The sequence below is a fragment of the Bactrocera dorsalis genome, chromosome 2 (assembly GCF_023373825.1).
Source record: "Bactrocera dorsalis isolate Fly_Bdor chromosome 2, ASM2337382v1, whole genome shotgun sequence".
NCBI lineage: Eukaryota > Metazoa > Arthropoda > Insecta > Diptera > Tephritidae > Bactrocera > Bactrocera dorsalis.
Genome location: NC_064304.1, coordinates 7,041,563 through 7,055,645, shown reverse-complemented (window position 1 = coordinate 7,055,645; position 14,083 = coordinate 7,041,563). Strand labels below are relative to the sequence as shown.

The 14,083-nt window shown below is 35.4% G+C and overlaps 1 protein-coding gene across 1 annotated transcript in view; it reads right to left on the bottom strand.

The window, feature by feature from the left end:
• The window catches only part of LOC105222632 (uncharacterized), a 135,367-nt gene that overhangs the window by 38,382 nt on the left and 82,902 nt on the right, over window positions 1-14,083 (bottom strand). The window contains exons 3-7 of the mRNA XM_049447088.1: window positions 11,829-11,927; window positions 7,748-7,883; window positions 7,529-7,665; window positions 6,791-7,004; window positions 4,750-4,915 (exon numbers count right to left, since the gene is read on the bottom strand). Coding sequence (XP_049303045.1) covers window positions 4,750-4,915; window positions 6,791-7,004; window positions 7,529-7,665; window positions 7,748-7,883; window positions 11,829-11,927 — 752 coding nt within the window. The remainder of the gene's footprint in view (window positions 1-4,749; window positions 4,916-6,790; window positions 7,005-7,528; window positions 7,666-7,747; window positions 7,884-11,828; window positions 11,928-14,083) is intronic.

The following is a 14,083-nucleotide window of genomic DNA, read 5'->3' as shown; positions in this document are numbered from 1 at the left end:
CTTTTTTTAGAGGTCGTTCCACATAGTTCAATATTTTATTCACGCTTAAAGTGCCTTTTTTATGATGTATCGCAAAAGTTTATGATAAGTTGACAACGACTTTTCTTTTTCTCTTTTCAATTATGATTTACAAATCTGAGCTGCATAGTTCTCTTTTCGAATACTTTCAGACAGCTCCCAAAATAAATCAGAGAATGTATAGAGGGATAGAGAGAGATTCGGAAAGTCAGTTTAGCCGCTGCCTCTTAATTCGCTGAACTGCTTGTATGTCAATGCCGTCGTAAATCTCGCACAGCTCATCGTTCCATCGAATGCGATACTCGCCATTGCCAATATGCAACGGACCATAAATGTTCCGCAGAACCTTTCTCTCGAAAACTCGTAACGTCGACTCATCAGATGTCGTCTTCGTCCATGCCTCTACACGATATAGCAGGACGGGAATAATGAGTGACGTTTACAGTTTGGTCTTTGTTGGTCGAGAGAGGACTTTACTTCTCAATCGCCTTCTCAGTTCGAAACAGCACCTGTTGGCAAGAGTTTTTCTGCGTTGAATTTTGAGGCCGACCTTGTTGTCGGTGTTAATGCTAGTTTCAAGATAAGCGAAGAAAATAAGCTTTGAAATAAACGAAGAGGTGGTGGGTGTCGATCCTCCTTTCACGGATCTTTTCCAAGAGGGCTTGGTGAATATTTAGTTAGTTATTGATTTTCCTGGCCTAAAACCACACTGATAAGGTCTAAACAGTTTGTTGACGGTGGGCTTTAATCTTTAACACTGTAAGCTCGATAGAACCTTATATGTGATGTTGAGGATGCTTATCCTACGAAAGTTGGCGGATTTTGTAGATTGGGCTGAGCACACTTAAATTCTAATCTTGGGCATGCTTTCGTCCGACCATATTCTACAAAGCACGCTCCTTATCTGTTCTTCGCCGCCGTATTTGAACAGCTCGACATGCAATTCATCGCCGAGTTGAATATTGAATATGTATTTGGCAAAAATCAGCAGAAATCAAGGTATCATAGAAATAATCTGATCGATATTAAATCGTCGATTGGTTAAAAAGAGGTGATGCTTTAGGGGTCAAAAGCATCTATGTGGTGATTCTAGTAAGAAGGCATGCGATCCAGTTTTAGCATGCGATTTGGATAGCTGAATCATCGATTCCTGGCAAATGTTTCGTAGGCCGCTGATGAACTATAACAGTGTCCAGTGATGAGCCAAAACCTAAAAGATCTGAAATCTGTATCTATTGTATCAGATGGGGCTTTGCTATATGCTTAACTCTACGTAAAATTTTTACCAAAACCCAATATGTGAGAAGTTATATTTTTAAATTCTTTCTTTCTACTTAATCGAATGAGTAATCTTATACCAACAAAAAAGCAAGCTTTTGCATTAACATTACGCAAAACACCCAAATGGCCAATTGTACTTAAATGAGTAAATTTTTTCAAATATAATATAATACAATTCGCAAGGTCAAATAACAGATGGGTGCGTCTTCTACAACATTCACTTTGTGGTGCATAACCCTGAACCGCATTATATCGGCTGCGGTATGAATAGTAAATAACGGAGGTAGACAATGTGTGCGAATATATGTATATGCTCAAAGGTTAATATACATATATAGATACATACAGGTATGCAATACCATAAATAACTGCCATATACACAAGCAGAAGTTCAACCACACCGCTACAGAAATGTCTACACCACGCCACACCGTGAACAAAGGCGGCATGATGGAGGTGGAGGCATGCTATGCACCAATTCTCCACATTCCAGCCCGAATTTGAAGTTAGCTGAAGCGAATACTTGTAGATATTGGAAAAGTTTTCCGTTGATTTTTAATATCGCAGGTGGGTGTAAATAATTTATGGCATTAATTTACGTCTCACATCCAATCGTGCGAAGAACCAGCAGCCAAAAACCGAAAACTAAAACACACGACCCCTGCAGCACCTACAACAACGAACTATGCACAAGTATATATATGTATGTATATGCGTATATACACATTTACATGCATAAGCATATCCAATATAGACGCCAAGCTCGGGTCACACATCTATGGCAACTTCCCTGCGATGAGCACACACATGCCGCAAAGTTGGGGAAGAGCAATCAGCGGAGAGTGTCTATGCATGCCGGTGGCTCGGTGAATACATTTATTGGTGAGCTACCGTGTTTCGGTGCGTGATTTTCAACCAAATTTTAATCAGATTAATTAATTCAGAGAGCTTTTTAAATATTTCTGACAGACTCATTTATATTTATAGGCGAAAAACTATTTCTACTCAAATTTCAACTTATTTTTTTTTTTATGAACTGTAATGAACCAAATATGTATCATTTTGGTCGTCCACTTTTTGTCATTCTTCCGCTAGAGACATTATTCGATCAGTGTAAAACTTTACTTCTTTCTCGGCGAAAAACTGCGAGAAGTAATTTTTACAGGCTTCTTTTGAAACCAACTTTACTCCATTAAGGGTATTCTGCATTCGCCGAAACAATAGGTAGTCCGATGGTGCAAGGTCAGGGCTATATGCTGGATGCATTAAAACTTTCCAGCCAAGCGCTTTCACTTTTTGCCGAGTCCTCAAAGCTGTGTGTGGTCTATCGTTGTCCTAATGAAAGACGAAGCGCTTTCTGTTGACCAGGTCTGGTCTTTTTTCGATTGATTGCTTCATTCTCATCAGTTGTTGACTGTAAAATGTAGAATCAATAGTTCAACAAGGCTGCAGCAGCTAATAGTGGTTGATTCCTTTCCAATCCCACCAAACACTCAGCATAATCTTTCGAGGCGTCAGTCTTGACTTTGCGATCATTTGTTGAGCCTCGCCACGCTTGGATCATGATCTTTTTCGCACATTATTGTGGTATTTGATCCACCTTTCGTCTCTTGTTACCATTCGCTTCAGAAATGGTTCGACTTCATTTCGTTTCAGCAAAGAATCGCAGATGTTAATTCAGTCCTTTACATTTTTCATAGACAATTCATGTGGTAGCCTTTTTTAAATGGTTCAAAATCGTTTGATGATGAATGTTAAGTTCCTTAGTGATGTCATGGCTGCTTATGCGACTATCTTGGTCAATCTTTTCTATAATTTCATCGACTTTTTCAACGATAGGCCGATCAGAGCGAGGTGTATCTTTCACATCGAAATTTCCAGAACGGAAGTGAGCGAACCATAACTATCGTACACGAACTGATACAGCACCGTCTCCGTAAACTTCGCAAAGTTCATGGAATCGTTCCCTTTTTTATACAAAAATTTCAAAATACAGCGAATTTCTTTATTATTTTCACTCATTTTTGAACAGCTATAACTTTTTTTTCAATACGAAAAGACTTTTTAGACTACCCAATATATTATTACTTGCAGCAGCTGGCTACTCTGGTGCAAAATATGCTCAAATTAAAAACTTTCCGAATGCTATTTTCAAAGTTTTCTTAGATAGATTAGATAAATAGACAAAGAATGCCCGCGACCTTGAGACTATTGAGCCCTCTCTTACTCACCTAGCCACAGCATATTGATAAAGTCCAATAAACTACTTGGTGCTAGTGAAGCGATGTGTTCCCTCTTTGAAAACATGGATCCAAAGGTCTTCAAGGGCTATCTTACTCGCTTTATGTTTGACACATAATTTTCGGTATTACTTTTTTTCAGATGGCAAGTCCTTTCCGAAATTTTTCTAAACTAAAATCACCTTACCAAAACTTATTATGCTAAAAAGTTGGCAACTCTATAGCATAACTTAATTAAATTAACAACTTTTTGGAATACTGTGTCTTTGACTTTTATTTTCTTTATTATTAACTTCTCCAAAGTAAAGATTTTCTAAACAATTTCCTTTAGGTATACATATTATATAATTTTTTCACCTGCTTATGCAGTACCTCGAAGCTACAACCAATAGAACTGATTGAGATTCCATAATGCAGCAAAACCCTTCATTTCTAAAATATTCCCAATTGCTCCAGTGTGCTGCTATTTCTTGTTGCCGACGTCAGAAACGTATGCGTACACTATCACTCATACACACACACACACACACCAACACATGCACATGAGCGCATTTGTTCCAGGTGAAAACTTTTGAAATTTACCTCGATATTGCGGCGCCCAAGCGAAGTTGTTGTTCAAAAGTGAGGCACACACAAACATACATTGCTGAAAGCATGTATGGGTTACCTATACACATATAAGTGAATATATGTACAGGTGCAGCCAGTCAAAGGGTAACGCAACTAGCCCGACATATGCATGTATGTGCTATATACTTGTAAGAGGGTTAGGGAAATTAGTAATTTTCTGCATGAACAGTTCCAAACGCCTTCCCCTTTTCAAAAGCATATAAAGGGAATTTTGACTTTGCGCTTAAGAAGTTAAGTTTTTAATTTCCGCGTTCATAAATCAAAATCCCGAACATAAATTGACTGCAAACGATTCACTGCTGACGAGAACAGCAATTAGTTGAAGATTCTGCATAAAATTGCTAAAAGGGATATGCCCTTAAACCCACACTGGTGCAGCAGATGAATTGAAAATTTTCACAGAAATGCTGTTTTGCACGGAAATAATTTTTTGTACGCCATTTAAGATATGTTTAAAAATATTTACGGCATGAATATCCTTAAATTATACACTTTTAGTTCCTCATTTGCATTATGCGCACATTTCATCCACCTTTGTGCCATATTAACGTGCTTTACTAACTTCTTGGCTTGCACTTACCTATGCTTCTTCGATTCCCTCGGTTTATTGTCGTAGTTCCGCTGATGTATCTCATGGTTATCATAAACTTCGTGCATGTTGGCCAAGGAGCTGAAGGGATTATTGTAAATGTTCGCAGAATGATGATGACCATCATGATGGTATGAGCTGTGCGAAGTGAAATCGTCTGTAGCGCAGTAGAGGAGCGAAAGAGAAATAAACATTATAATTAATCAAAGGGAAACTAGCAGGTTAGCATAATTAAATACGTGCATATGCGCAGTTAATCTAATTAATAAAGTTTCTTATATCTCTTTACGGAGGGACTCTTAGAGCTAAACCGCTGGCTAATTTTATAAGAACCCAGTAGGAAATTGCATCAATTTTTTTAATGAAGTTAACACTGAACAGAGTATATTAAGTTTACTAGAAAGTTTGTAACAGCTAGAGGGGAACGTCGGAAGATCTATGAAATATACATATGTATATGTAAATCAGACGCATGAGGAGCTGAGTCGATTTAGCGATATCCGTCTGTTTGTCCGTCTGAATATATGCAAATTAGTCCTTAATTTTACATTTGAAACACGCCAATTTCTGTATAAGAAGTTGCTCATTTGTCGGAATCGCCGATATCGAATCACTGACCCATACAGTTGCTATACAAATTCAACGATCAAAATCTCATTCTTATTTGGAAAACATCTTTATTTGGTAAGATATCTTCAAAATATTTGATGAAATTTATAAATCAAGACAAAGCTTTAATCTTCGAACAAATGTTTCATATCAGAGTATTGTAGCAAATAGCTAACCTATAAAGTAACCGATAAAAAATTATTTCTATTATGGATTATTTTTATTCGTGCAGGCCATTTGTGCTTCGGTATTAACGAAGTTGACGTTGTCTCTTGTTTTGCTATTATTTAAAAAAACACACTATAAATCGCTCAATTTCTCACTGGGCACTCAAATTCATTGCCTACATAGCTCCATTAAAATATTACGTGCACATAAAAAATTTGAAGGCTCATGGCAAATACGGGTTATTACTGCATTATTATTACCTTCACTTTTACTAAGAATTTTATTATATTTCCTGACATCCCGTAAGCCTCTTTCACCGTTTACGACAAGGACATATAATTTCAGAAAAATAATTCACCTTTGAGTATAAATCTGCCAACAAACTCAACCACCTGCACAAACATACACATTTATTATTTACATTTGTTGCACATCTTTCTAAGCCTCTGCTGTACTTCCAGCACCCACGCTCAGCCCACTCGTGCTCATAAGGCAGCTGAATGTCATAGGGAGTAATGGAAGAGCTGGAATCAAAGCAGGTACCAGCAGATGCTCGATTGTGCTATTTCATTGGCAATGAAAACTTGTATGGAGACACCCATAAACTTATATCCAAACATTTTATTCGTCATTCAAGTGTTTGTCGGTTTATTTGTAGTCATAAAAATTCGCACATTTCATCATATTAGACGGAATGACCACTGGTAATGCTCGGAATTGACGAATCAACAAATCAGATTGCTTATTTGAGTCGACAAAGGAGGCAACTCTAGGCCAGAGCAGTGGAAAATTTTTTCAAGTTGAAGCTGTGATATAATTGGTGTAAAGAGTTATAAATATCTATAGTTAATCGCTTAGTCTATGGATTATTCGTATTGATTTTGGTTATCCTTTATATTTTATTTCTATATTTTTTAAAGAAATTATTGATTTAAGGCCGAGTGTATGGCAATTCTTTTAACTTTCGTTTAAGTTTTTAGAGATTTTTGTACTTTTTTCTAAAAAAATTCAAGTAAGAAAGTGATAAATGGGTTATTATTTAATTCATTCATTCCCTTTTGTATTCCTTTATTTGGAAATATATAAAAAAATGTATATATCGATAGTTTAAATGATTTCATTTGATTTTCGATTACATTTTCATCAGTTTTAGCAAACTTATTCGTTAAAATTCATTTCATTGTAGAAAAATACCAAATCAAATGCTTATTTCTTTAAGCATTCAATATTTAATTTTCGATTTTTTCTAACTCACCCGGTCGCCCGCCGCTCCTGCGTAAGCTCTTGTCATATCGGTCGATCAAATATGGTACGTGGTATTCTTGTTGCTGATGCTGATTGTAGTATTGTTGTTGATAGTATTTTTGTTGCAACAATTGTTGTTGTATTTGTTGTTGTTGCTGCGTTCGTCGATGACCTTTATTGGTCATTGAGTAGGCGTGATGCGTGCGCACATACTTATCCTCAACCTGGAAGTAAATGTGGGAATGATATACCATATGTATATATGTATGTACATATGTTAGATATATCACAAACTGACGAAAATAACAAATTAAAAAAAAAACTGTAAGCTAATTTGGAGAATGAAGAAGCTGAATATGACAACCACTTTCCATCTTAGTAAGTGGAAAGGATTGAAAATATAGTTAACTGTACATTATGCGGTTATTTGAGATCCGTTCAGAACTGAAGGATCTGATTATAAACGTTTATAGATAAAAGTTACAAATATCTTAATTGGGGAATTAGTCTCAATTAAAAGGGTCAGCAAACTTTTAAACTCCAATTTGCGAATTTTCCACGTGGCAACACTGACTAATAGCTATTTAATGCTTTGGCTGTCCTAATCTATGAAAACTTCTCTCCACCAATAAGTCATCATTGATAATTGCAATATTTTGTACGCTAATGTAACTGCCAAATAATAAGCCAATCAACATCATTGCGATCAAGCGGCAACAAAAAGTCATTTGATAAACTGTCCACTCACCTTCTTGCCATTGATGAGCCACGTGATGTGCGGTGCTGGGAATGCGCGTGTCGTGTTGCACAAAGCAAATAACTTTTCGCCGATGACAAATGGCATTCGCTTCCGGAATTTTATTATGGGCGGTCCAGTTTGCGGCACTGAAAGTGTAATGTGACACACAAATACATACAAACAAACAAATAATAAGCATATTTTATTTCATTCGCCGCCTGCACTTACAGAATACTGATAATAATTCATCCACCGACGCCTCGGTGTAGATAGGCGCGTCCGTTGAAACCTCGCAGAAGAATTGTCCCGACAATTCAAAGTCAACATTTTTCAACGTCACCTGCGTCTCGTTGGAATTTTCCCACTATTAAATATTCAAATGAAATGTTGAGCTAAATAAATGGCTATCTATGGGGCGTAGAGAAATACGATATACATATACATATATGCATGTATGTATGTGTGTGTGTGTTAGCTGCACATTATTATCTGGTTAATTTAAATAAAATATATGTGTCATTAATTATTAATAAAGTGGTTTGAAACATAAAAAAGTCATGAGAGGCGTTTTTTTGTGAAATCGTGGGAAAATGATATTGGCATAAATTAACTGATGTTCGTGTGTATCTGGTATTTGTTGAAAGTATTGCTATGTATGGTGCTGAAATTTCAAAAAACGTTTGCTGACAATTTATTGTACCGATTATATGCGGGCAAACACGATTTACAAAAAGTTAAGTTAGGTTAAGAGGTTGATCCTAAGAAGAATCTCACTTGGGCAGTTTATAACGCCGATCCCTTGTGATACTAAAAACTCTTAAATACTGAACCATCAGACGCTTACAGATCGACAATTGGCTATTTGCAAAAACTTATTGGGTCGGTTGGGTTTCGCTGGGAGAACCTAACAGATTGGAATATTTGTTTTGCAATGTAAAGCCACACATTTGTATAACCTTAACATGATATATTAAGTTCGTCACGACGTTTGTAACGCCCAGAAGAACCCTATAAAATATATATCTAAATGATTAGCGTATAGAGCTGAGTCGATTTGGCTATGTCCGTCTGTCTGTCTGTATATACTAGAACCATTTCTTCAGTATTTATTATATCGAAATCGTGCATATGTTCCTTTCTCCCGAAAAAGCTGCTAATTTGTCGGAACTGTCAATATCGGATCACTATTGCATATAGCTGTCATGGATACTGAACGATAAAAATTAGGTTCTTATATGGAAATGAGATGTGGAATAGATAATTATTCAAGGCAAGCCAGAAATCTTCAAAGATATTGTACAGATCGGACTAATATAGGATATATGTAGCTGCCATACAAACTGAACAATGCAGCCGAGGTTTACGTCTTTCCTTGTTTTCCTACCAATCCATTTTTAGCAAGTGTTCGATCTGTTCGCAATTCTTGTCTAAATATTAACATTTGATCAAATATGGCCCAGACTGATGAAAAAAAACTAAATTTTCTCATATTTCAGTCCAAGTCCTTATTATCGTCTTAAAAATATTTTTTTTTTTTCGGTTTCGTCTATTGGCTAGAATATTGGACGGTTTCGTCTTGTCACTTTAATGCTACTTTGGATGAATGTTGGAGGATCTCAGCTAAGTTGCCAAGCATCTCTCTTGCGACCTCGACTCCGTGTCGGTTTTGCGAAAGATTCTGGTCTTTTGGTTCGAGTCTTACGTTGACACGCTTAATAACATTAACATTAACAAAAATATTCTGAGTCAATCTATAAGACATGTTCTGACTCTTTGTGATGGCAACGCGAGGTATCTTTGTTATCGTCATTAAGAGAAGTGCTTGAAAATTTGGCATGAGAGGAGTTTTTGATGGATTTATGACCTACACGGAATGCTTTAAACAACTCAGATACTTTTGTTCATTATAATGTAGACACCCCAAAACACTTTAGCAACTTTTTCAAAGATTCCGTAGACGTGATCCCATTGGAAACACAAAATTTCGTTGTCGTTGTTAAATTACTTTTTCCATTGCGGAATTTTTCAGACAAACGCTATAGTTGAGATGACAACAAAGTAAGTTTGGGTCCTAAAAGGTCTCTACATAAAATGCAAAAAGCGTTACAACGTATAAAACCATTGCTTTATTAGAAAGAAAACGTAACCTTTAGAAACACGGTTTTCCCAACCTTAGTTAGATCATTAGGATAATGGAGCTTGTTAAAAGCGTCACACTCCAATTTGTCTTCGCTAGTAGAGAGGAGTTCCAATTGCTCATAATTATACATTATATCCACTTCATAAAATCCACTTCAGCCGGTTTATGGGTAGATAAGCGGAAGTCACAAAAATATCTAACATATAACGAAAACTCTTGACCGTGTTATCTATGTATCTTCTTCATGAATTAACTTCAAATCTTAACTCATTCAGCAAAATAAAGAACTACGTCATATAATGACATTATTTATTTCCCGAAATTGAGGTTTGAACGTCCAGAAATACGAGTATTAATTTAACTCATCGATGTTTTCTCATGAATGAATGAATGAAACTATACACACTTCTTAGGATCGCTAAGAATGGTAAAGAATCTAACTTACGTTTCTCGTCATATTAAATTTACAGGAACATACATTGTATCTTAAAAATGACATTAGTTAATTCATGACATAAAAACGAAAGAATTGTCGCTTTTTGTAAAAATATAAAATATTTATTAGCCTTTCAAATCAGCCATAAATGTCGGGTAACTTTTACAGCTTATGAAAAGCGAACAAACTAAAGGGTGATGCATATTTTGCTTATACGTAGCCATTCAACCAGAAATGAGCCTCATCGCTGAACAAAATTTGTCGATAAACACATTTCGAACCGAACACTGATTTTGGTAATAAAATTCAATGATTTGCAAGCGTTGCTCGTTAGTAAGTCTATTCATGATGAAATGTCAAAGCATACTGAGCATCTTTCTCTTTGACACCATGTCTGAAATCCCACGTGATCTGTCAAATACTAATGCATGAAAATCCTAACCTCAAAAAAATCACCCGTTATGTACGCAAACTAGTTTTATATACCCAATGTGCAACAAAATTTCCGAGAACAATTAAAAATATTAAAAGCTCTAATATCGTAAAGTAATTACACTGCTGTAAAAGAACAAAATTCCCTTAATTGCTGTATAATATGATGTAAAATACAAAGTACAAGTTTACTGTTCTTAACGTAACTATACTCGTATTGCACTATTATGTACTCGTATGTACTATTAAGCACGAAGGAAAATTAAACAAGATGACATACTTATATAAGTATATCAAGCAGTAATAGAATCTTAAAAAAAATTAAGCCGAAATCGATTTAAAATTCAAAAGAATTCGCTTGGTTAAAAGGTTTTGCATAGAAACTTAACCTACATGAAATAAAAAAAAATTAAAGCCGAAATCGAAACTATTCGTTCGGTCACTAGCATTAGTTTTGCATAGAAATTGCTTAAAAATTAAATACAGAAGAAGAAATAAAACCGAACCCGAAGCCGAAACCGAAACTATTCGCTCAGAAAAAAAAGAAAAACTAAAACCGAACCCGAAATCGAAAGTATTTTGTCGGTCACTAGAAAGAATTTTGCATAGAAATAGCAATTTTAAACCGAAGAAAAACTATAATCGAACCCAAAACGGAAATCGCAGCTATTCGCTCGGAAACCGAAGAAAAACTTAAATTAATACCGAAATCGAAAGTATTCGGCTGATTACTAGCATTAGTTTTGCATAGAAATTGCTTACTAATTTTATACCGAAGTAAAACTAAAACCGAACCCGAAACCGAAATCGAAACTATTCGTTCGGTCACTAGCATTAATTTTGCATAGAAATTACTTTGTAATTTGAAACCGAAGAAAAACTAAATCCGAAACCGAATCCGAAATCAAAATCGAAACTATTCGGTCGGTCACTAACATTAGTTTTGCATAGAAATTGTTTTGTAATTCCGCCCAACAAATGACAGAGGGCGTACAAAACGACGAACTACTAGTATTACAAAGGCAATGCACAGAGATTTGTAAGCAAATGCGACAAACATTCTAAAATAAGCCATGGCATTTATAACTAAAACTTGTGTGGGCGGTTGCTATGTATGTAAATGAGAACTTGTTATAAATAGACATTAATTTCGGTGGCATATTTGTTGTTTGTGACTATTTATATTTCTTTATATAACTATAAAAGGTTATTAGTGTAGATTTATATGGATGTCTTCATATTTAATGACGAGTGTAGACTTAAATAAACATTTACAATGAAATTCATAAATTCATACTCACATCAATTTCACCGCCGCCAATGGATGTATTCCGGAATGGCGGATTCCGTCCATTTATGAATTCGAAGAATTTACCCTTGTCAACTTTGAGCCACGTCACCTGCAATTGATGGCAAGGAATGCCAAGATTTAATAAAAGTTAACAGAAATCTTATTGCTTGACAGTGATGTGCGCACACAACCACATACACACACATACATTTATGCAAGAGCAACTATAACATATCATATCCGGTTACATTCATTTAGTTAACGGTATTGAAGGAATCTCGAAATTTCGACACACCGCTTTGCTTGGTTCGGGTTGAATTGATTGATAAATTCGACAGTGACAGTGATGGGAAGAAAAATCGCATGAGTGGATATGTAAAGCATCTGTTTGTAAGGAAGTTATTGAACCGCTGCATGTGATGGTAATGTCTCTCTATATATACAATACGGTATCCGTTATTACGCAAGTTGTTTTTTTTTTCGTGGTGCACCATAATATTTCAGTTTTTGCCTTAAAAAATTATTAAACGTAAAAATTTATTTTCAATTTAAAACGTGCCTAAATAATTTTGCTTTGCCCAAGTTTGTAACACGGAATTTTTAAATATTTTATATCAAGGCAAACACACCAACAACTTTGAAAATAAGATATTCAAATAATTTATTTTTTTACTATATAAAGGCACTTATTAAATTTTGCATAAAAAACATTTCTTCAAAAGTTATATGCTCTTGAAGTTATGCTTCATTTTCATAATTCATATAGTACTACATTGCGTATGAGCAACACAAAATCTGTGGCACACTTGCATGAAGGCTTTTTTTAATTTTGAAGTGTAATTACAATTTAAATAAATAATAATTGAAAATATGTTCGTAGATACAAATGAGTTAGCATTTCATTTTTTATTATTATTTAATTGTATATTTAATATACCCACAGCTCTATTATCGGCAGTTAAAATAAAATTGTTCTGAGAATATCTCATGACATTTTCTACCGAATGAAATTGCTAATTTCCAACAATCAAGCAATGTGTTTCAGTTTTAATTACTTTGTAGGATATCGATTTATAATACCCAATTTCATAGAACTGAACAAAATATGCGCTTTCCATTACAGTTATCCCCCAAATACCCGATTGGTATCAAATGGTCAGTATTACGTTAACAAAGCCCAAAAAAAATACACAAAAAAATTGTAATTGACTTTTCATTTTCAGGCATGAGAAAAGCCAGACTCATGCGTACATATTATGCATTTCAATTACATAAGCAGAAGAGCTGTCGGACGGCTATAGAGCATAAGCCAGGTGTCTGTGCGGTTGGAACCTTTAAAAGGCCAAAAAGCGCTTCACTTTTGGGGCCCATTTACTAACAATCGTTTTCAGAAGTTTTAAGCGAATTCTCAGATTATCAGACTAACAATTAATCGCTATATACTAACTAAAATTACTCAAAAACAAAAAACATCACATTTGATGGTGAAAAGGTGCCAAATCTGTTGAAAAAGAGCGCAACAGAAGAACTGTCTCAAATGAAGACACAATAAACGGTACTCAGCGTTCGTACTTGCCACCAATAGATTGGTAGTCACATACCTGATGCATGAAGCTACAGTTTTGATTTCTTTGTTTATACTATATACCTATATTTATACAGATCTCCATGTGTAAGTGTGCATGTGTTGAATCGGAGTCAATCGGAGTGGAAAAAAGCACTTAATTTTCCGCACAATTGCGCTGCATTTACAGCAATCAACAAGTTCAAAGCACTAAAATGCAATATGAGGAAAATTTGTTTGGAAAAAAGATCCCCACCGGTTAAGTGGTGTAATAAAAATGATGGCCACAGCTGCGGCAAGGGATGACATGCATGTTGCATGTTGCATGTCATTGGAAAAAGTTAGTTTTTGAAGTATTAACAATTTGTATGTGGAAAAAACACACGAGCGGTAGCGTATAAATAATGAATTATGAATGGTTTTATATGAGCTTTGCTTTCGGCGACTAAGCGAGGGCAGCCAGTTGCTAACACCATAGTGTGCGTGTGTCGGTGTCTGCGCTGTGGGGGGGGTCACTGCAAAGTGTTAAAGTCAATGTAACATAAAATTTTGTAGTATTTTTTTCTCCACTGGCGGTAGTTACTTTTCAACACAGTGAAGTGGTGAGGAGTTAAAGCAATTAAAGTAGAAAATCGAATTATGTGCTATTTGTTTGCATAAATTTGTAATTTCTTTCGACATGTGTACATTGCTAAGAATGA